This window comes from Vulpes lagopus, chromosome 7, assembly GCF_018345385.1.
Source record: "Vulpes lagopus strain Blue_001 chromosome 7, ASM1834538v1, whole genome shotgun sequence".
NCBI classification, from domain to species: Eukaryota; Metazoa; Chordata; class Mammalia; order Carnivora; family Canidae; genus Vulpes; species Vulpes lagopus.
Window position 1 is genome coordinate 9,537,758 of NC_054830.1, and position 23,524 is coordinate 9,561,281.

At 57.3% G+C, this 23,524-nt stretch overlaps 1 protein-coding gene across 3 annotated transcripts; it reads left to right on the plus strand.

Annotated features, from left to right (window-relative positions):
* The first annotated feature begins 1,097 nt into the window (after positions 1-1,097).
* On the plus strand, positions 1,098-22,130 carry ZSWIM4 (zinc finger SWIM-type containing 4). Of its 3 annotated transcripts, none has more exons than XM_041763747.1 (14): positions 1,098-1,160; positions 6,117-6,318; positions 8,110-8,466; positions 9,102-9,250; positions 9,380-9,530; positions 10,585-10,752; positions 11,414-11,773; positions 13,265-13,402; positions 13,744-13,998; positions 14,546-14,681; positions 17,142-17,296; positions 18,543-18,706; positions 19,665-19,746; positions 20,130-22,130. In XM_041763747.1, the coding sequence occupies exons 2-14, from the start codon at positions 6,204-6,206 to the stop codon at positions 20,987-20,989; spliced, it is 3,090 nt and encodes a 1,029-aa protein (XP_041619681.1). In that variant the 5' UTR covers positions 1,098-1,160; positions 6,117-6,203; the 3' UTR covers positions 20,990-22,130. The 3 variants fall into 3 exon arrangements, with proteins under 3 accessions (XP_041619681.1, XP_041619680.1, XP_041619682.1); XM_041763746.1 differs by lacking the exon at positions 1,098-1,160 and adding an exon at positions 3,785-4,168; XM_041763748.1 differs by lacking the exon at positions 1,098-1,160 and adding an exon at positions 4,161-4,178.
* Positions 22,131-23,524: the final 1,394 nt, after the last annotated feature.

Genomic DNA, 23,524 nt, shown 5'->3' on the forward strand with positions numbered 1-23,524 from the left:
CTCCGCCTGAATGCCCACTCGTCCCGAGGCGGGAGGGGGGGCGGCCCTGACACTGAGCCCGTGAAGTGTGTTCCAAAAGGGAAGAAAAGACATGTAAGAAGTAAAGCTTGCCAGTTGGGCAGGCCAGAGGGGCTGCATCGGAACAGGGAAGTGAAACTGCCCCGGCTGGTTTCCCGCCTGAGTCAGCAAGGGTAGGGGCTGTGCGAGGGGCTGGCAGCCACCGAGGACCCTGGAAGGTTGGGGGGTGGCCACAGAGCCAGGGGCCCTATCCCCTTCCAACTGAGCCTCCAGGGCCACCCTATTTCCCATGGGTCTCGAGGACATGTGGGTTTGGGGTCAGGAGCTGTGGATGCCTAGACAGTGAGCTCACAGCAGCCTGGCGGATAAATGTGGCTTCCATCTCCTTGAAGCCCAAGCTCCCTGGCTGCGAGGAGGGAGGACGGGAGGACGTGTGTATGGCTGGAACCCCGCTCCCAACCTCTCCTCAAAGTGTTGCTAAGGCGAAGAGCAGGCTTAGAGACTCCCAGGGCCTTTCTGACCTCACATATTCTCCTGAGATCACTGGGTGGCCTTGGGCAGCTTTCTTTCTCCAGGCCTCATTCCCCTCATCCTTAAAATCAGGAAAATGGAATAGAATGTTGGTGCTTCCCAAACTCCGTGCGTTTGATCCCAGCCAAGGCAGCAGAACCAGCCTGCCCACCGGCCTTGAATGCTGGCCCTACCCTTCCCCGCTGGGGGCCTTGGGCAAGTCACTTTTTTTTTTTAAGATTTTATTTATTCATGAGAGAGGCAGAGACACAGGCAGAGGGAGAAGCAGGCTCCCCACCGGGAGCCTCATGCCAGGACCCTGGGATCACTACCTGAGCCAAAGGCAGACACACAATGCTGAGCCACCCAGGTGCCCCTCACCTGACCTTCCTGTGCCTGTGTCTTCACCCATGAGATGGGCATGATGATGATGTTAGTATCTATTGTTGGACAATAAACATCCTCACTGTGTTTGTTATCACCCATTCTCAGTTCCTCCGACAAGTAGTCACTGAACTAGAACAGCCTAGAGCGACTTCAACATCTCAGGACGCCCACTGAAGCATGCTCCGGGGACCGGGACCCAGGCTTAGCTGGCACAGCCCTGCACCAGATGCCGAGGAGGACTGCTGGTAAGGGCACCCCCGGGGTCCAGTTTGCGAGGGGGAGCACCTGACACACAGGCTTTGCTGAAGTCCTCCTGGCCTTTCCCCACATCCCAGTTACTCCTTCCCCATCAGTCTTTTTTTTTTAATTAATTATTTGTTTATTCATGAGAGACAGAGAGAGAGAGAGAGAGAGGCAGAGAGACAGAGGGAGAAGCAGGCTCCATACAGGGAGCCGGATGTGGGACTCGATCTTGGGTCCACAGGATCACGCCCTGAGCCAAGGGCAGACACTTAACCCCTGAGCCAGCCAGGCGTCCCCAGTCTGTCTTTTAAAGGCACGCAGCAATAAGTCTAGGGCTTCCCAGTCTGGGTGACTTCAGGCAAACACTTCCTTCTCAAAACCTCAGTTTCCTCATCTGAGAAATGGGGACCACGATCCCCACTTTGCAGCACTGGTTTGGAAGGCTTAAACGTGATAATGCGCGGGAACCACCAGAGCACCTCAAAGGTAGTCAATGGGCTATTATCTGTGTCCTTTCTGCTGCTGTCACTGTGGCAGGCTGTGGTTTCTAACACCTCTGCTGTCCAATTGAAGTTACAGCACAAGTCACGTCTCTAACTTTAAATATTCTGATACCACATAAAATATAAAACATAGGGGGATCCCTGGGTGGCTCAGTGGTTTAGCGCCTGCCTTGGGCCCAGGGAGTGTGATCCTGGAGTCCTGGGATCGAATCCCACATAGGGCTTCCCTGCATGGAGCCTGCTTCTCCCTCTGTCTGTGTCTCTGCCTCTCTCTCTCTCTCTCTCTCTCTCTGTCTCTCATGAATAAATAAATAAAATCTTTAAAAATAAAAAATAAAAATAAACAAAACAGGTGGAATTAATTTGATAATGTAAACTCAAACTTACCTAAAATATTATCATCTTGACATGTAATCCACACAAAAATCTTTTTTTTAATATTAAAAAATTGTCTTAAATATTTTATTTATTTATTTGACAGAGAGAGAGAGAGAGAGAGAGAGCACAATCCGGTAGAGCAGCAGACTTAGAGGGAGAAGCAGGCTCTCCACTCATCAGGGAGCTCCATGTGGGGCTGGATCCCAGGACCGGGGAGATCATGACCTGAGCCGAAGGCAGAGGCTCAACCAACTGAGCCACCCAAGCAGCCCTTAATATTAAAAATTCTTAATGAGCTATTTTCCCTTTTTTTCCCCTGCTAAGTCCTTGAAAATTATATTGGCAACATAACCCAATTCAGCCCAGCCACATTTCAAGGACTCAAAGGCCACTTGTGGTCAGTGGTGACCCTACTGGACAGCACAGGTTGGAGGCAGTTTACTGAATGGTGGGCTGGGGACCAGCCAGAAAGTGCAGCTGGAAATTCCTGGAAGGAAAAAGCCGGAGTTCCCAGATGCCTGGGGAGACTGGGAGTAGCAATCAGGCCTCTTAGGGACCAGCTTGGGTTGTTCCTGCTTTGTAGACATTTCAGCGGAGTGGGAGCGGCGGACGAGTTGGTTCAGGCAGTAAGTTAAGGACTGAGTGACTGCTGTATGCCTGATGCTGCTCGTGTTTACGGATTGAGCGACTGCTGTATGCCTGATGCTGCTCTTGTGCTGGCGCCCATAGCCTGCACCAGTTACACAAACTACTGCCACTGGGGGGTCTCGGTGGAGAGGGGAAGGGACAGATATTAAGCAACTGCTGAACTCGATAAAGAAACGTGATCACGGAGAAAAGTATGGCGAAGGGGAAATGTGGGGTTTTCTAAGGACAGTGGAGAGGAAGGATGGCGTGGGTAGCGGGGCGGGAGGGGGCGGGGGGCGTGGCCGCCGATCGAGACCACGGGCGGCTTCCGGGCCAGAGAGGGTGGCCTGGACGAAATGGGTCAGGAAAACAATCGGAGCTGATCGGATTTGACAACTATTAGTTGAATCTTAGGAAATTGCCTCAAATTTTAGTAGGTCGAAAATCAGCAATTTCCTATGATTCAACGTAGTATCCAGGGCATAGAATGGATGAAGGGTTTTTAGCTTGGGGCTTGGGTGAGGCTCCGTTTCTAGAGAAGAGGTCTGCAGCCCCAAGAGCCCTACCGAGGGGGTCTGTGATCCCCCACCCCACCCCCCCAAAACAACAAAACTGGACTCCGCGCCCAGAGACGCTGAAGGGTTTCTCGCCGCACACGGCCCAAGGGAGGAGGGGCTGAGCTGCTGCCTTGGAATCCCGCCGCTCAGTCTCGCTCCCCGGCCGAGCCGTGTTGATTGTCCCCTCGCGGAGCCCGGAAGCGACCCTCAGTAAACAAAGCCGTGTGTGGGCGCAGCCCCAGCTGCCCGGGGCGCGCTGTCCAGCCGGAGGGGGGCGGGAGAGGAATGTTGTGAATGAACCCAGGGCCCGCCCCGAAACTCCGCATAAGGCCTGCGCCGCGGGGGTCCTCCCGTCCTGATTGGCCACCGGCGCCCCATGATGGACAGCGCAGCCCGACGAGCACTCTGATTGGGCTTCCGCCGTAAGACAGGCAGCACCTCCGACCAGTGAAAAGCGAGAGCTTGCTGACGAGTCTGGAGGTGCAGCCAATAGTGGAGGAGAGCCTCGGAGGCCGAGGGGGGGGCCAATGGGGACGGGCGACGGGGGCGGGACGACGGCGGAGGATAAAGCGGCGACTGAGGCAGCTTCATTGTTGTGAAGAGTCTTAAAGGGGCCGCATCACCCGGCCGGCCCGGCGCGGGGCGGGGGTGGGTGCGGCTGGGGTCCCGGGGCGGCAGAGCGCAGAAGACGAACTGGAAGGCGGGTAGGGGGCGCGGGAGCCGGCGAAGCCAAGCGGGCATCGGACCGACCCCCGATCAGGCCCCGCCCCGGCCCCGGCCCCGGCCCGGCCGATGGACCCCCCCGCGGCCAAGCGGAGCCGGGGCTGCCCCGCGGGACCGGAGGAGCGCGATGCCGGGGCCGGGGCCGTGCGCGGCCGGGGCCGGCCCGAGGCGCTGCTGGACCTCAGCGCCAAGCGAGTAGCCGAGAGCTGGGCCTTCGAGCAGGTGACGAGGGGTGAGGGGAGGTGGGGGAGGGACGCACCCCCAGCCCCTTTCCGACCTGCCTTCTCCTCCCCTGCCCAACCCCGGGCCTCGGAACCTGCCCCCATACGGGACACTCCCAGAGATCTCCGGGGTCCTTAAGTCCGCCCTGAAACACCCCCTTATCCTCCCATTTCACTCCCCCATTCCTCCTGCCATCTCGGCTCCCTAGATCCTAGCTCAGGACACTTCCTCCTCTCACAACCCTGGGTACCCTCTTTTACCACCTCATCGTCAGCTCCCAATTAAGGCACCCCATTCAGTCCTCACTCCTACAAGCCGCCCCCACTTGGGGGACACCCCAGATCTCATCCCCTAGCGACTCTAGATCTCTGCCCCACACCCCCAGTAGAGACCTAACTCCCCCATTTCTACAGATCCCAGCCTCAAAATACTCCTTTCTGTCCCTGATGTGTGCCTCCAGAACCCACCTATTCCCTGGGGAACCCCCTCACCCCAGATCCTTCCCTGGAGTCCTGCTCCCCTCCCTCAGTACTTCTGGGACCACCTCCCGCTTGAGACTGCCCAAGCCCTCCAGTGTCAGGGCACTTCTCACATTCCCCATTTCCCCCAGTGTTCATCCTCTCTCTGCCCCCCAGCCATTCCAGTCCTTCCATAGGTCCGCAGCAAGGGTAAGGCCTGGGTCATAGTACCTGGACAGGTGCACCTGGAACCTACTTCTGTAGTTTCTGGGGGTTCTGTCCCAATGTCCCAGGGCTGGGGTGGTTAGAATCCCCTCTTCCAGCCTCAGAGTGGACTTCTGAGGAGTGAAGATGTGGCTTGGCCCGGACCAAGCCCTCTGCAGTCCCCATAGGCTCTGCCTCTGTCTAGCTTTGAGGGGGTGTCTTTGCTCCCTGGCTTCTTGAGAGTTAGGAAGTCTGCCGGGACTGATGAGTCTGGGCCAAGTGTGGATGGGGCAGGCTCTGATTCATGGCCTGGAAAATCCCTCCTTAGTCATCTGCCAACTGTCCCTGAGGCCTGAGCCAGTAGTCACTGGTCCTCCCACTTCCCCCAGAAACTCAGGACTGGGAGTTCTGGGAGGTCACTGCCCCTTTATTGTGGTGTGAGACACCCAGCATAATCCTAAAACCATCTCTGATGGTTCCCATGTACTTGCGCCGATCAGGCCTGGTGCTAGGACAGCTCTTGCTCCTCAGAAGCTCACAGAATCCTATGGGGCCCTTTGGAGTTGTTGTTATCCCTCCCACTTTGAAGAAACTAGAGCACAGAGAGGTTGAGCAACTTGCCTAAGGTCACTCAGCCAGTGAGTAGCAAGCTGATTGGAACATAGGTTCAATCAGCTTGGTTTACTGCTCGAAGCCCACAGGGTTGGTGAGGACACCCTCCCTTCCTGCAGGCCCTTGGAAGCTGAGAACGAAGCGTGTCTTGGGAGTTGGAGCTCAGCAGCTGTGAGACTAAGCAAATGGATTCACCCCACTTCTGAGCCTCAGAGTCTTGGGGCTGCAAAATGGGGTGATAACTAGTATTACTGAGATGTTGCTATGAAAATTATGGGAAATCACAGGCTCAAAGCATTTAGCATTGTGTAGGCTGAGAGTATAGAGGCCTGATCACTATTCTTACCACTTTGTCTCCTTTTCTCCTGCCCCCTCAAAGCCCAGGAAGTGGGGCTACATTATACCAGGACCCTGGACCTGACATCCAGGAGGGAAGTCACAGAAAGTTCTAGAACACTAAGTACAGGCCAGGTGTTATTGTAAGCACTTTATGTATATTAATGCATATTTAATCCTCATGATACTCCGGAGGCGGGTGCTGTTAACAATCCCCACCTCACACTTGAAAAAAAAACAAGCTCAGAGAGGCAAAGTGACTTGCTCAAAGTCATACTGCCTCTAATTGGCAAAGCTAGGATTCAAGCCGGGTTTCTAACCCACCGCCCTCCCCGCAGGTTGAGGAGCGGTTCTCCCGGGTGCCAGAGCCGGTCCAGAAGCGCATTGTGTTCTGGTCATTCCCACGCAGCGAACGGGAGATCTGTATGTACTCGTCGCTGGGCTACCAACCCCCGGAGGGCGAGCATGATGCCCGGGTGCCCTTCACCCGAGGGCTGCACCTGCTTCAGAGCGGGGCTGTGGACCGCGTGCTGCAAGTGGGTGAGTGCTCGCCCCCCACCCCTACCGGCCACGGAGGTCAGGAGGTAACTTCCCAGGAAGTTACGGGCAGGAAGAGCAGGCTTGGAGGAGGAAGGAGTAAAGGAGGGCCTGGGCTGGGGTCAGGGGACATTCCAGACCTCTGGCGTCCATGCCCAGATTTTACAAGATATTGTGAGCCTAGGATCAGAGATCTGCCTAGACCTCAGGCAGCGGACTTAAATGGGGCTGGGGACGGGGTGTGGGGGGAAGGATGGTGAACCAGAAAGCAGGGGAGAGGAGGTTCCAGAATTTAGGCGGCAGGAACCAGGGAAGGGTGGAGGACTTAAGTTACTTCTAGATCCGAGGTGGAGGGCCACTATGGGGGTTGAGTACAGGATTCTGAGCTAAAGGCAGAGGTGGTCCTAGAGTCCTTGGACAGTTAGACTGGTGGGTGGGAGAAGAGGTGGTGACACGGAGGAGGGCAGGTCTGAAGCAGCACCGAGGAGTGGTTGCAAGCCAGAAGCAAGGGGAGATTTCAGACCTTAGGCAGAGGGACCCAGGGATGCTATGGAACCAAGGTCGAGAGCCAGAGGTAAATGACCCCAGACCTTGGGAAGCAGGGGCCTAGGGGAGGGTTGGAGGCAAAGATTTAGAGCCAGAGATGAGAAGGAGTCTTAGACCTCAGGCAGAGAATTTCAGGTAGAAGTTGGGATCAGACGTTTAGGGATGGTCTCACACCTAAGGCAACGAGGTGTAGGTGGGAGCCTCGAGCAGAAGTTTGGATCAGGGTGAGGGGTGGTCTTAGACCTCAAGCAGTGGTGTCCAAATGAGGGTAGGGGGCAGAGGTGTGGAGCTAGAGGTGAAAGATGATTCTAGACCTCAGGTAGTGGGGCTCAGGAGGGGACATGTCAAGATTGCGCCAGAAAACAGGGAACACTACACCTCCCATGTGGAAATGCCACGTCTCCTAGCTGGAGGCAGGGGCTTGGCCAAGATGACCCTCCCTGAACCTTGTCAGCCTGGGGGCCCCCTTTGCCTGGACATGGCCCAGCCCGCCACAGGCTTGGCCATCTTCAACCGGTATGAGGAAGCCGCCGTCTCTCGGCATGACGCAGCCAGGGCCGGCTGGGGCCTGAGCTGCCCAACCAGTTGGATAAGCCTGGCATCTGGGCTCCCCAGGGGCCAGGGAGGGGCAGGGGGTGATGGGGTGGCCTGGCCCCTCGCCTGCCACATCAGCCCCTCACTCGCAAGTGTCATAGGCCTTGGGCATCTTCCCAGGAAGTTACGGGGCTCCTAGAGCCCAGGCCCTATCCTTGGTAACCCAAGAAAACCACCTTCAGCATCATCACTGTGATTTCTTTTTTTTTTTTTTAAGATTTTATTTATTTATTCATGAGAGACACAGAGAGAGAGGCAGAGACACAAGCAGAGGGAGAAGCAGGCTCCCTGCAGGGAGCCAGATGCGGGACTAGATCCTAGCACCCCGGGATCACGATCTGAGCCAAAGGCTCAACCAACTGAGCCACCCAGGCGCCCCTTTCACTGTGATATTCTTCAGAATTAGAGCAGGAATAAGCATTTATTTAAGACTTACTGTATGCCTGCAGGGCTCTAAGCACTTACCAAATATTAGCTCATTTAATCCTTTACAAACGCATGAGGAAGATGTCACTATTGGTTCACATTGGACAGAGGTTAAGCGGCTTGCGCCAGGTTACTTCATGGGATTTACACCTGGGTCTTGCCGCGCACTGTGGACGAGCACCCGTCTCTGGGCTGACACAGCGGCGACTGGTTTGGCTTTGGTCTTAGGGTTCCATCTGAGCGGAAACATCCGGGAGCTGGGGGGCCCCGGAGAGCCGGAGCGCCTCTACCACGTCTCCATCAGCTTTGACCGCTGCAAGATCACGTCTGTGAGCTGTGGCTGTGACAACCGTGACCTCTTCTACTGTGCCCATGTGGTGGCCCTGTCGCTGTACCGAATTCGGCACGCCCGCCAGGTGGAGCTGCGGCTGCCCATCTCCGAGACGCTGTCCCAGATGAACAGAGACCAGCTGCAGAAGTTCGTGCAGTACCTCATCAGCGCCCACCACACCGAGGTGCTGCCCACCGCCCAGCGCCTGGCAGACGAGATCCTCCTGCTGGGCTCTGAGATCAACCTAGTGCACGGTAAGGGCACCCGGGGGCCTGAGCACGGGGCATCCGTCTTGGAATCCTCAGGGCCCCTTGATCCTTGAGTGGGGGGGGGGGGGGGGAGCCATTGCCTGAAGTCAAGGTCACACCTACTAAGTGGCAAATCCTGGACCTGACCTGGCCCCTGGCAGATGAATGTTCGGAAATCATCCACTGGGTGGGGGTTCCCCAAGAGCACAGGAGTGTAGGTGGGGAGGGCATGAAGGGTATGTGTGGATGTTGGTGGGTGTCAGGGGTGGGGTACAGGTGGGTGATAATCCGGGAGGTGGTGTGAGCTCTTGGGAGGGTTTGGAGCTCTAAGAGGCTGTGGGAGGATGGGGCAGGATGGAAGTGGGGGCGTGGGGGAGCGGTGGGTGGCACGGATGGATAGTTGAGGATGGCGATGGGTGGATGATGGGGTGTTAAGGTGAACTGCTGGTGTGGGAAGGTGGATGGGGTGAGCCGATGGATGGCTAAGTAGGGCGGCGGGTGAATGTGGAGTTGGCGGTAATTGACCGCGGGGTCGAGTGGGAGGGGCTTTGACTGGGACCGAGGTGGACCCCACGGCTGGGGGCAGATGGGGCTGCTGGGAGAGGGGAAACCCCAGCCTCCCGCTTCCTCCCTCCGCGCAGGCGCCCCAGACCCCACGGCGGGCGCGGGCATCGAGGACGCCAACTGCTGGCACCTGGACGAGGAGCAGATCCAGGAGCAGGTGAAGCAGCTGTTGTCCAACGGCGGCTACTACGGCGCCAGCCAGCAGCTGCGCTCCATGTTCTGCAAGGTGCTGCGAGGCTCAGCGGGCACAGTGGGCACAGCGGGCACAGCAGGCATGCGGGCTGGGGACCTAAGGCCCAGGCGCGGCGCCCCGCCGCCTCCTCACCACCCCTGTCCCTGTCCCCTCCCGGCACAGGTGCGGGAGATGCTGCGGATGCGGGACTCCAACGGGGCGCGCATGCTGATCCTCATGACGGAGCAGTTCCTGCAGGACCCGCGCCTGGCCCTGTGGCGGCAGCAGGGCGCGGGCATGACCGACAAGTGCCGGCAGCTATGGGACGAGCTGGGTAAGGCCTGGCCGGGGGCGCACAGTGGACCTGGGGGCTCTGGCTACCGGGTCGTGCTCACCGCGACATTAGCGTCTGGCCCCTGGATCCTTCCTGTGGTCATTAGCACCTCGGATGCAGGAGGTGCTGTCCTGGGTGCGGGGCTTCGGGAAATGGGAGATTAAAACCCTGCCCTTGTGGAGCTGACACTCCAGTAGGGGACACAGACAAAAAAAAAAAAAAAAAATACAGACGCATTAGTCCAGAGGTCCTATTGCCTTCTCTGTAATGGCCTCTAGTCACTCTGGCTTTGTGGGCCACTGGTCTCCATCACAGCCTCTCAATCTTGTCCCTTGCTGCAGAAAAGCAGCCACAGACATGCCACCAGCTGGGCAGGGCAACATTCCAATAAAATTATATTTACAGACATTATTTATGGAAAGTTCATATAATTTTCACAGGTCACAAACTATTCCTCTGATGTATTTTTCCCCCACCATTTAAAAATGCAGAAGTAATGGGCAGCCCAAGTGGCTCAGCAGTTTAGCGCTGCCTTCAGCCCAGGGCGTGATCCTGGAGTCCTGGGATCGAGTCCCACATCAGGCTCCCTGCATGGAACCTACTTCTCCCTCTGCCTGTGTCTCTGCCTCTCTGTCTCTCATGAATGAATGAATGGATGAATGGATGAATAAATAAATAAATAAATAAATATAATAAAAATGCAAAAGTAAGTCTTAGCTTTCAGGCAATTCCAAACCAGGTGGCAGGTTCAATTTTATCCACGGGTAGGGGTCTACTGACCCCTGTAATGACAGGGTGGTGAGTGCTTTTGGGGGAAAAAATAGCAAGAGGAGTCTGGCAGCCTGGGTTCGAATCCTGGCTTCCCACTTTCCAGCTGTGTGACCTTGAGCAACTGCTTTTACTTCTCTGTGCCGTAAAGTGAAGAGACTATCAGTTGCAACCTCAAAGACTGGAGATGAGGACTAAGCAGAGACCAGTTGCCAGTGCATGGTAGGCACTCCATGAGTGTGTGCGGCTACTGTTGGAATGACTGTTGAGCCTCCTCCCTCTCCAGGGGCCCTGTGGGTGTGTGTCGTCCTGAGCCCCCACTGCAAACCAGAGGAACGGGCGAGCTGGCTCCAGCTGCTTGGCAAGTGGGACAAGCTGGATGTGTGCCCGCTGGAAGAGGGGAACTACTCTTTCGATGGACCCAGCCTGCAGCCCACCGTGGCCATCAGCCCAGGTAGGAGAGGGTCCCTGCCATTCCCCCAGAATACTAGCCTACGGCCTCACCTACCATCATGGTGCTCTCGGGGAGAGCAGACGGGCCCCTAGCCCTTGCCTGTCCTCCCCACCAGGAGGGAGGGAGTGCCCAGGCAGGGGCCATGGGCAGTGTGAAGCACATGAAGTGAAATGCTTAAGATTTACGCCTTGTAATTCTGGGCTGGTCTCCTGACTCAGCCTCCTCCTGGCCATGGAGGTGGGGGTAGGGTTGGAGTGGGGGGGAGGGACTGAGAGAAAAAGAAAAAGATATCAAGGAGAGAGAGGCAGAGATGGGGAAAGGAAAAGACACAGACAGGAGAAAGAGGGATGGGAGATGGGGACGGAGACTGAGGGAGGAAGAGAGGAATAGAGTCTGGGGAGGGGGCAAGATGGACAGAGAGACACGGGCAGTTATTCACTCTCCATGGTCCATTGGCACAAAGGGCTATAATAGCTACCCCAACACATTCGCATATGTGAACACACATCTTTGGAGGGCTGTTTAAGGGATTTAGGGAGATGATACCCCCCCATTGCTGTACCCAGAGTCCAGTCCCAAGCTGGCTCTCAGTCAAGGGGAGCCTGCCTCAGCCTGGGTGCCAGGGCCCCCTCACCAGGCCATGTGGGCACCTCTCCTGCAGGCCCAGAGGAAGAGGAGGAAGAGGAGGAGGCGGTGGCCACAGGTTCCCGCCACACTGTCTTCGGCCGCGCCCTGCAGGCGGGATCATTGCACTGGAGTGACGCCCACCTGCAGAGGATCCTGGCCAGCGACTCTTACGGCCCCAGTCTCACGGGCACCATCAGTGGTGAAAAGCCAACCTTTGATCCCCAGGGCCGTCCACTGTGGCTGGGCGAGCCCTTCCCCACTGCCTGCGCCCGAGTGGACACCCTGCGTGCCCATGGATACCCCCGCCAGGCCCTGCGGCTGGCAGGTGCCATCATCAACACACTCCGGCTCCAGCGGCGGCATCAGCTTGAAAGCTACAAGCAGCAAAAAAAAGGTGGGTGCCATGACTGTCCTATTCCCCCCGGGGCTGTAGACACCAATGCTGATTGTGGGGCACTGTGGCAACCCTGGCATCTGTGGGTTCCTCTTGGGGTCCCACCAGGAAAACCAGAGCACCTGAAGGAGTCTTGAGCCAAAAAGATTTTTTTTTTTTAAGATTTTATTTATTTATTTGAGAGAGAGCAAGCGAGAGAGAGAATATAAGCAGGGGCAGATGGAGAGGGAGAAGCAGGCTCCCCACTGAACACGGAGCCCAATGTGGGGCTCAATCCCACGACCCTAGGATCATGACTTGAGCCAAAGGCAGACACTCAACCCCTGAGCCACCCAGGTGTGCCTAAAAATAATGTTTAATACAGGAGATTGAGGGCTCACAAAAGTACCAGAAGGGCTGTGGGATTGAAAGTTAGGGAAGCCACTGTTTAGGTTCAAGAGCCTGAACCTCAGAAGCACAGGGACTGGGGTGCCAGTGAGCTCAGCAGGCTGCAGCCCCCACTGGGGGGCCACTCCCAAGAGGGCACTCAGAACCTGCTGGCAAAACCTCATGTCTGTGCCCTGCAGACAGCCACACACCTGCTCACGGAGGCTGCAGGAGAATCAGGGCCTCATCCTATCCCAGCCTCCCGGCCTCCCACAAATGGGCCTAGGACTCGCAGTTTCTAGGCTTCCAGACCTGAGGTACAGGGCGGGTGCCAATACGAGTCTTTCAGGAACCCAGTCTGGCCAGATCTTCCAAGTTTTCAAGACAGGTCAGAAATCTGGATTGGGTGATGTGCAATTTACTCATTTTTAGACATGAGCAACAAATTCAAATTGTATTAGGAAAAAAAAATCTTTGTGGATGAGCTATGGGGAGGCAGGAAGGAGGCCACCAGTTTCATGGTCAGGGTGATGGGTTGGGCTGATAGGTCAGTAGTCAGGAAATTAACCCTGGGGGACCTGGGACCCCAGCAGAGTCCTGTCCCGGCCTACAGGTACAGGGAAAGTCCCCCTGCCCCCAGAGCAGGTGAGAGCTATGCTGAGATCTTACAGATGTATAGGAGTTTCTCACAGAAGAAGGGGAGGGTGGAACAGTGTTCCAGGTAGAAGGAACAGCAGAGGCAGGAGAAAGCATGGCTCATGGGAGGAGACTGGAGAATGGGGCTTTCAGAGAGGGACAGGTGGACACATGGTGCCCTGAAAGCCGCTAGCACTGGGGAGAGATGGAAGGGATTAAGAAGAGAATGGCACTGGGGGGATGTTGTAGAAAGCACCCAGTTTTACTCTTGTATCCTGCCTGCCCGAGGTCTGGCTGTGGGACAGGAGGCCAAGGCTGTGGAGGTGAGGGCTGCTACAGTTTACCGGGGCAGGCAGGACGGCTGCTGGGTGGGTGGTTGGGTGATGGGCATTGGGCGGGTGCTGGGAGGCTGGACTAGGTTGAGGAGAAAAGCCCCCCCGCCCCAGACTTGGGGGTGGGCAGGCACTGAGCCCTTCATACTGGCTGCAGAGCTGCTGCAGAAAGGTAACACCTGCATCACCAACACGGAAGGATGGGTGGGCCACCCCCTGGACCCCATCGGCTGCCTCTGCAGGGCGCTGCTGGAAGCCTGCCGCCTAGAGGAGGAGACCCTCGCCCTTTACCCAGGTATCCACATTGGGGCCCCTGGGTGGACATGGGACATCTCCCCCTCCCCCTCCCCCACCCCAGCCCAGTGCCCCAAGAAAAGAAAGTGGGGCCACACTCTTACCCTTGGTCACGTCCCTACATTTGGCCTCGCAGAGGCCTGACCAGTGCCTAGAGCACCCTGACCAGTGCCAGGAGCCGACAGACTTCGCTTGTCCACCTATCTGCCAGGTAGAAGGGGTCTGGTCAGTCCTGGGAGCTGCTGGGTTCCCCCAAATCCACGTTTGAGTCGGAGAGCTGCCGGGGGTCCCCAGAAGGAGGCAGCATCCCCCTCCAGCAGCCCTGGTACCCATTTCCCACAGACTCAGGCCCCGAGAAGCGGAAGGCGGCCTACCAGCACGTGCCAGTGCCCGGGAGCCCTGGGGAGTCCTACTTGGCGCTGGCCCTCGAGGTGGCTCTGCTGGGCCTGGGGCAGCAGCGGGCCCTGCCGGAGGGGCTGTACGCCCAAGACAAGGTGGTGCGCAGCGAGGAGCAGCTGCTGGCCCTGCTGGAGGAGGTGGAGCTGGACGAGCGGCTGGTACAGGTGCTGCGCAAGCAGGCGGGGCTGCTGCTGGAAGGTGAGGGCCCGCCCCCGGGCCTGGCTCTCCCCGGGGGGCGGGGCTGGCTCTCCAGGGGGCGGGGTCTGCCCCTTCCTCTGGTGGCCGGTGGCTGCTGGATTCCGGACGCTTCGTCTCCTGGTCCTTACAATTCGCTGCTACTTTGGCAGTGCCTGACAGATGAGATCAGCCCTTGGCTCGGCTCCCTAGAAAGTGCTGGCAGCCAATACTGTTGGCTGGGAAGAGGCCCCGCCTCTTGCCCCCCTTGGAGTCAAGGAGCCTAGTCCTTGTGAGGCCCCACCTCTGGAGCAAGTGTAGCCCCTCCTCCGCCTTCCGGGCCGCCTTGTTTCTGTGTCCTGTCCGCCACCAAGGGGTGCCCAGGGTCTCCTAAGGATTTTCCAGCGCTTTTCTGTCCCAGCCCCTCACCCTCCGGGAGCTCCCTAGCCCCTAGCCCTAGCCGCCCATCCCGGGGCCAGCCCATCCTCTACTCGGCCTGGGGCGTCAGGAGACTCTGGGAGGGGTGGAGATGAGCTCTCACCTGGGGGCTGAGCTCAGCATGCCCCTGCAGGGGGTCCCTTCAGCGGCTTCGGTGAGGTGCTGTTCCGAGAGAGCGTCCCCATGCACACCTGTGCCCGCTACCTGTTCACCGCGCTGCTGCCCCACGACCCCGACCTGGCCTACCGCCTGGCCCTGCGAGCCATGAGGTGAGAATGTGCAGCTGGGAACCTGGCCCTGGGAATGGGCAGCACTGGAGGGAGAGAGTCGCCCTTGGAGCCCCATCCTCCCACCTGAACCCACAACTTGGTTACTTCAGTCGCCCTCAGGCTGGCATTCCAAGTTGCCCCGTGCTTTTGATTATTAAATATACACGGGTATTATTATTTTGAATTTGAGAGAGTGCCACATGGCACAGAATTCAGAGTTGTTCTCCAAACACTTTTGTCCAGCCTAGCCAAATCTCTCTAAAAACAAGCAGTGTCACCACTGTCTTCTTATCTATCCCATAAGAATCAATATTTCTGCAAACCCGTAATCTGGAAATTGAAGGCTGGTCTCCCTTTTACACCCATGATACATTCTGTGTCTGTCTTGCACCTTATTTTCACTGAATGTGCATCTTAAAGGCTTGGTTGTATTGCACAGCATGTGAACTATTGTTAGGATGTACCATAAAGAACCAATTTAGAGTTGATAGATAATTGATGCTATTCCCCAAAAAATATTGCAGTGAATAAACTTATAGTTTCTCATTTATACCAACGGATCACAGAAGCAGAATTTTATTTTTTTTTTATTTTTTTTTTTTTTTTAATTTTTATTTATTTATAATAGTCACAGAGAGAGGGATCCCTGGGTGGCGCAGTGGTTTGGCGCTTGCCTTTGGCCCAGGGCACAATCCTAGAGACCCGGGATCGAATCCCACGTCAGGCTCCCGGTGCATGAAGCCTGCTTCTCCCTCTGCCTGTGTCTCCGCCTCTCTCTCTCTCTCTGTGACTATTTTTTTTTTAATTTTTTTTTAATTTTTATTTATTTATGATAGTCACAGAGAGAGAGAGAGAGAGAGGCGGAGACACAGGCAGAGGGAGAAGCAGGCTTCATGCACCGGGAGCCTGACGTGGGATTCGATCCCGGGTCTCCAGGATCGCGCCCTGGCCCAAAGGCAGGCGCTAAGCCCAGGGATCCCCAGAAGCAGAATTTTAAAAGGCCCTCTGGGTAGTACACCATGCCCAACAAATAAGGTGAATTCTGTCCCCAGTCTCTGATCTCATCACCCAGAGATATCTATTAACCACTTAGAGTGCATCATTCCAGAATATTTAGAAAGAGTAATCTGTGAAGAGCTCCAATTTCTAAAGCAGGTAGGCACCAGCCCATAACAGCACATGGGCCAGATTTGGCACTTGTTACCCCTTCAGATAAGAGTGGCTTTTTATATAAAGTGTTTGAAAATAAAAGACTATTTTGTGACACATGGAAAGTATATGAAATTCAACTTTCAGTGTCCAGCAATAAAGTTTTATCGGCACACAGCCACGCACATTCATTTATGTATTGTCTACTTTTGCGTGGTAATGGCAAAGTTGAGTGATTGTGACAGAGACCAAATGGGCCCGAAAAGCCAAAAATATTAACTGTCTGAACCGGTGCAAAAATTTTTTAAATGGTGCTGACCCCTGGTCCAAATCTATGACTCACATTACCTTGTGTAACCTTACCAACCTAGAGAAATAAACATGTTTGCCCTCATTTTACACATAGATGCGCTTAAGGTGTGTCCAAAGTCACATGTCGAAGAGATTTCGATAATATTTGAAACCAGAATAGTCTTGCTGCTAATTGAATGCTGTTGATCATATCTAACGAATTTGAGGAACTTACTAAATACAAAATACATATGTAGAGTTGAGCCGTTTAGCAACATACCCTAGCGGGCATGTAAAGTCATTCCAAAAACATTTGTTGTCCTACCACCCGTTGTGTACTGGGCATTGTTCTGGCTGCTGGAGATGAAGCAGTGAACAAACTTGTCACAAATGCCTGCCCTCGTGGAGCTGATATTTTAGTAAGGGAGATAAAATAATAAATGATTTTAAATAATTATTAAATAAATTCACTAATAGGTAAACCATTGTGTGTCAGGTGGTGACCTACAACAAAGAAGGTGTGGGAAGAGTTGGGAGGTGGGAATTTCATAGGTGGGAGTGCCAGGAAGAACCCACTGAAAAATATTTGAGTAAAGACCTGAGGGAGGTGAGGGAAAAGCTGTGTCAGGATGTCTGAGGAAGGGGGTTCCAGGCATATGCAAAGGCCCTGTGGTAGGACTGCCGGGTTGTATTTGAGGGACATTGAGGGGAACTGGCTGGAGCAGAGTAAGAAAGGAAAGTGGGGGTGACAGAAGGACCACTAGGAGGCTGCATCAGGACCCAAGCAGTCTCCTCACATTTTTATCAGTCCTTGATGCATGGATAGAGCATTGTTTATTTAATCAACCTCCAAGTGATAAGCACAAACAGTACTCCAGTGAACATCTTGCACATACATCTTCCGCCTTCCTGGATGCCTGCGGCTTGGCTTGCCCAAGCAGAGAGGCTCCTCCAGTTGAGGCAGGAGACCCCAACCTCTTGTCACCATGGGCTTGCTTCTCCCTCCTCTGCCCCCACCAGGCTGCCTGTACTGGAGACAGCATTTCCAGCTGGAGAACCTCACCCCAACCCACTGGACTCCATCATGAGCAACCGCTTCCCCCGCTGGTTCATCCTTGGCCACCTGGAGACACGCCAGTGCGAGCTGGCCTCTGCCATGCTGACAGCTGCCAAGGGTGAGGACGGCGGCTGCCCCTTCTCTCCCCCACCATCTTCCTCTACCTTCTTCCTTCTCTCCCTCATCCCTTCCTCTTCTTTTCATCCTTTCAGCAAGTTTCAGTTTTCCTTGAGCACTTTCTAGATGGGCCAGGCACTGTCCCAGGTGTTGAGGACTGAACAACACTGTTCCAGGTTCCATGCCCTGTGGCATTTCATTCTAGGGGGAGGCAGACAGACCCCTAAACGAGGTCAAACACTTAGTGATGTCACACAGTAGGCAAGGAGGAAACAAGGGCCACGGAGGGAGAGAAGCAAGCTTGGCTTAAGCCAAGAGAGCAGAGCTGTTGCCAAGGTCTGGCATCCAGTCACCCTGAGCCACCATAAAAGCACCACGGACCACGTGGCTTAAGCAACAGACATTTATTTTCTCACAGCTCTGAAGGCTGGAAGTCCAAGGTCGGGGTGCCAGCATGGTGGGTTCCCAGGGAGGACTCTCTTCCTGGCTTGCAGACAGCCACCCTCCTGTCATTGGAGAGGACACTTCACAATGCAGAGGAAGAGAGAGCTCCCAATTTCTTCCTTGTCTCAGGAGAACACTAATGCCATCGTGGTGCCCTACCCTCATGACACCACCCAAACCCAAAAGCCTCCTCGAGTCCCCACCTCTGAATACCACCCTGCTGGGGATTAGGGCTTCCCATGACTTTGGGGAGGGTTCAGTCCAGGCCAGGAGAGCCTTCCAGGCAGAGGGAAGAGCCAGTGCAAAGACCCTGAGCCTGGATTGTGCCTTGTACGTTTGAGGAACAGAGGAAAGCCTGTGTGGCTGAAGTGATAATTGTAGGATCTGAGCCAGTGATAATAGCAAGAAAAGTTCACATTTCTATAGCTCTTGGCACATTAAAGCCTTTCAAGTATGGGCTCACCGAGGCCCTGTGAGGCAGGCACCGTTGCATCAGTATAACCCATTTTACAGATGGGGCAGCTAGCCATCACATAGCTAGTGATTGAACCCCGGTGTTCTGGGTCCAGAATCACTGCCCTTAACAGTGAGGGGTCCCCAGGTGGCTTTCTCCACTGAGTGGTGGGGGGAGGAGAGAAGAGAGGGAGTGCCAAGAGTGGTCTGGATCTTCCCAGAACCACTGCCGGGTGCCTCCGCCTCACAGGCGCACACCTGGGTGGAGGAACCTGTGTGAACAGGTCAGGCAGCAGCAGGGGCTGGCTCCAGAGGTGCCAACCGAGCCCTCCTCCCTCTCTGCACCCCAGGAGACCCCAAGTGGCTGCATGCGGTATTGGGCTCCATCCAGCAGAACATCCACTCGCCTGCCCTGCTCTTCAAGCTGGCGCAGGACGCCTGCAAAACGGCCACCCCGGCCAGCGCACCTCCCGACACCACGCTGCTGGGCATTGCGCTGGAGCTGGGCCTGCAGGTGAGGGACAGAGGGAGGACAGGAGGGGGGATGCTGCCCAGGAACCGGCCTAGAAGGGAAAGGTCCTAGGAAAGGGTGCTGCTGGTGGGGGGTGGGGGCGGGCAGAGGCGGGGGGTGCTCTGAAGCCACCTCTGCGGACCAGGTCTGTGGTTGCAAGTCCTTGAGGCAGGGCCTGCGAGCTGGGGCCATCCTCAGGGGCCGGGCAAGGGCTCTCCTGCTGGGGCAAGTCAGAGACCAGCACGGGTGCTGCCTGTAGGTGGGGTGTCGGCGGCGGGGTGTGGGACCCGGAGGGGGCGGGACCTCCAAGTGAGGCCAAAGTGAAGGAAGAGAAGGGAGAACAGTTTGGGGCAGGCTTGCAGGATGGGGTGGGACCTGCCCAGGGAGAACCGGCAGGCAGGAGACCTGCAGAAGGTGGAATTAGGGAGTTCCTCCCGAAGAACCTCCTGTGGGGGCGTGGAACCATCCTCAGGCATATGTGGGAGGCGAGACAAGGGAGGGGTCCTTTAGAGAGGTGACCCATTCCTCCTTAGGAGCTTCCAGAAGGCAGAGTCCACCAGACAGGACCTGGGGAGGGGGTCTGGGGGAGCAAGTAGGGAAGGGGCTTGTTGGGGGTGGGACCCGAAGAAGGTGGGGCCTGTAGGGCAGGTGCCTTGTTTGGGGCCACGAGGGAATCTGCTGACACGAAGCATGGAACAGCAGGTACTGTGCAGGCTCTTTACCTGAAAAACTGCACTCATTTCCTAGAAGAGCCTGGAGGTAGAGGCTCTTAATCCCCATTTTACAGAGGAGGAAATTGCAGTCCCAGGAGGTGGGGCCACTTATCCAGATCACATGGCTTTAACTTCCTAGTCTCCTGGGCCCCTTGGGATCCCCGATCCCCCTCCGATGGCCATCCCCCTCCGATGGCCAGCTCAGGGTTCTGGGGTAACGCCCTTCTCTCTTCCCTTCCGTCCTGCAGGTAATGAGGATGACCCTGAACACCATGACCTGGCGGCGGAGGGAGATGGTGCGTTGGCTGGTCAGCTGCGCCACAGAGATCGGTGAGAGTTCCCGAGTGACCCTGGAAGCAGGCAGGCACGAGAGAGAAGCAGGGCCTTTGCCCTGGCTTGGGCCCATGCTCAGGGCTAGGCTGGCAGGGCTGCAGGTTGGGGGGACAACTGGACAGAGGCCTGGAAGCTGACCAGGCTGAAGTGGCTTGGAGAAGGGACAATCACCCTGAAGTGTAGTCCCATGCACGCTCTTCCCACCCCTCCCAGCTGCCCCCTGCTCCTTTGGCAAGGTGAAGTGCAGTTTTTGTCAGGCCTGGGGTGGAAGCGGCTGGGTGATGTCTTCAGCCCTGGCTGGTGGGGATGGCGGTGGGAGGGACAAACCCGTGCACGCCCATGCGGTCCCCAGGCCAGCTTTGTCCTCCTGCCTCCCCCAGGCCCACAAGCCCTGATGAATATCATGCAGAACTGGTACTCCTTATTCACACCAGTGGAGGCTGCCACCATCGTGGCGGTGACGGGCACCACTCATGCCACGCTGTCGCGGCTGCAGCTGGATGCTCCTCGGCGGGAGGAGCTCTGGGCCTGTGCGCGCACCCTGGCCTTGCAGTGCGCCATGAAAGACCCGCAGAACTGCGCCCTGCCCGCCCTCACCCTCTGCGAGAAGAACCACGCGGCCTTCGAGGCAGCCTACCAGATCGTGCTGGACGCTGCGGCCGGCGGCCTGGGCCATGCCCACCTCTTCACCGTGGCCCGCTACATGGAGCACCGCGGCTTACCGCTGCGGGCCTACAAGCTGGCCACGCTGGCCCTGGCGCAGCTCAGCATCGCCTTCAACCAGGACAGCCACCCCGCCGTCAATGACGTGCTCTGGGCCTGCTCGCTCAGCCACTCGCTGGGCCGCCACGAGCTCTCGGCCATCGTCCCCCTCATCATCCGCAGCATCCACTGCGCCCCCATGCTCTCCGACATCCTGCGCCGCTGGACCCTCTCAGCACCTGGCCTGGGGCCCCTGGGGGCGCGCCGGGCCGCCAAGCCGCTGGGCGCCGACCGGGCGCCGCTCTGTCAGCTCCTGGACGCCGCGGTCGCGGCCTACATCGCCACCAGCCACTCCCGCCTCACGCACATCAGCCCGCGGCACTATGGCGACTTCATCGAGTTCCTGGGCCAGGCCCGTGAGACCTTCCTGCTGGCGCCTGATGGGCACCTGCAGTTCGCCCAGTTCTTGGAGAACCTGAAACAGACCTACAAGGGCAAGAAGAAGCTCATGCTCCTGGTACGGGAGCGTTTCGGCTGAGGGGCCGCGGGGGGCAGCGGCGGGGACCCCCTTCGCCCCTGCTCCTGTGGCACCAGCTCTCTCCATCAGGGGCCTCACCGCTGGAGGCCTGTGTGGCATTTCAGTATTAAGTCAGGGAAGGGGCCGGGCCGGAGCTAGGTGGTCTTGCCTGCTGTCCCCCCAAGCCCTGCTGGAGGAGGGGACATGGGGTGGGGGGGTGACGCGTCCTGCCACGTGCGTGCCTAGGAGTGTGCGAGCGAGTGTGCGAGACGCAAGGATCAGAAGCCATACCACCACCCAGAGGCCTGGAAGGGAGTGTGTGCTTGGGCAGCCGGTATGACCCCGCCTTGGGCACCCCAAAAGCAATAGGCAAGCTCTCCCTCCCCAAATTCACAGGCCTGGCTTGGACTGGGGCTGGGGGTGGGGGCTGCGAGGCAGGACTCTCCAGAAACTGGCTCTTAAAAGTCAGTTTAGCAGACCCTCCCCACGCCCCACTCTGAGTGGCCCGCGGACTTGGTTAGGGACTTGGTTAGGGCGCCTACATCTCCTTTTATACCCTCCCCTCACTGCCTCAGGGGCCCCATTCCGCAGCCCTGTGCCCGAGCCAGGCTGCCCAGCTGGTACCGATGGCTCATCCCCACTGAAGGATCTAAAGAGGCCTCAGGCCTCAGCCACATACCTCACCCCCCTACCCCCACCCCGTCCGGCCAGGACTCCCAATCCTGAGGATGCCAGGGTCCCAGGGCAGCCTCGAGGGGTCACTGCTGTCCCACCCCCTACCTGCTAGTCACTGGACATACAGCTCAGGAACTGAGCCGGGCTCATGCTGTCCTCAAACCTGGTGTTGGGGGAGACAAGCCCAGGAGAGCCAGGGACCCCCAGCCCAGATCTGGAAAGAAGAGAGGTCGGCATCTTGGCTGGCTCTGGCTCCGGCTCCGGCTCTGTCTTTCTCCTCCTTTGTGTCCCTGATCCACCCCTTCATCTTACTCTCTCTTCCCGGGCTTCCCTCTACTTTTCCTATTTGTGGCTCTGAATATCAGCTGCTGTCTCTCGGGTCTCCCTTGCCCTGTGTTGGCCCGGGGAGGAGGGAGTGTCCCACCCCCATCACCCCCCTGTCTTTTCTTCTCTTGTAATTAAGGACAAAATCATTGTCATTTTGTAACTTTTTTTTTTCTATTTATTGAACCGTATATTGTATTTCCTTTTTCCTTTTTTTTTTTTTTTTTTAAATACTGAACATGGCTTTTGAGAATGAGGTGTGTCCCGACCCCAGACCAGGGCCCTCTGGTCCCTCCATAGAAAACCTCAAGCCTCAGCTCGCTGCTCACGGCATAACTCCAAGCGAGGGGTGGAAGGGGAGCAGACTGCTGGTTTCCCCCAGTGGCGGTAGCGTAGACATTAGCACGTAGGGCAAACCCCAAGAGGAGCGCTTTATACCTGCCACCTGTTACAACACCTGTCCCAACGGCCCTACAAGACGGGAGACCATCCTTTCCATTTTACAGACGAGAAGACAGGTGCCAACGTTTAAGGAAAAGCTACCCATTTTAGGAAGAGGCAGAGCTGTGCGGGAGCCACGGACCCCGCACTGCTGGGAATGGCCACTAGGGGGCGCCCTGGCTCCAGACACCGCTCTTGGGGGTGCTTGCGTCCAAGCTGCTGAGCACCGGAGGCCTGTCAGGTGCTGGGTGCACCTGGCGGGGAAGACGCCCCCTCCTCCGCCACCGCCACAGGCACACAGGACGCGGGGCTTGGGCGGGGGCTAGGCCTTGGTGGGCGGGCTCCGGCGAGAAGGCGGGCGGGCGTGGTCAGGGAGGGCGCGGCGGGGCTCCGCCGCACCGGAGGCCTTCCAGCCCCCAAACAGGGCGCGGCGAGGCCCCGGGGGCTGCGGAGGAGGCCCTCGGCTGCCTGCCTTCCCCGGCTCCCTGAGAAGCGGGGCCTCCCCGGGGACCTGCCCGCCTCTGGAGAGTGACGGCTGGGCGAACAAAGCGTGTCTGGGTCACTCCCCGGGCCGGGGCAGGCGAGGACAGGCTTCCCGGAGGGGCGGGGCCAGCCGCTAGCGGGAGCCGAGGCGGCGCGCGCACTCGTGGGCGGGGCGTCGGCAGCGCTGGCCACAGCGATTGGCTGGTGGCGCCGCCCTCCGCCCTAGAGGGCCAATTGGAGGAGGGCCCATCTGCCCCGCCTCGCCTGTTCCCGCAGGTATGTGCCGGCGGACTCCAGCTGGCCGGCGTGCTCCGTAGCGCCGCCTAGAGGCCTGGCCGAGTAGAGGCGCGGAGCGCTTGGCATTTCCTTCGCCCTTGTCTGAGCTGCCTGCAGACGCGGTCCTCGGGCTTCAGGGGGTCCCCCCATTAACTGTGCCCCTCTGCTCTCAAAGTCCTCCAAAAAAGTCCCCCTTGGGCCTAGGGATTCTCTCGGGACACAGGCACAGCTCGAACCCAAGTTCCCTGCCAGGATTCTCAGATACCAGCACCCCCAGCTGTCCCTTGAGTCTCAGCCACCCCCAGCTATCCCTAGCTCAACATCCTCAGGTCCCAGCCATCTCTGAATGCCCAGCGT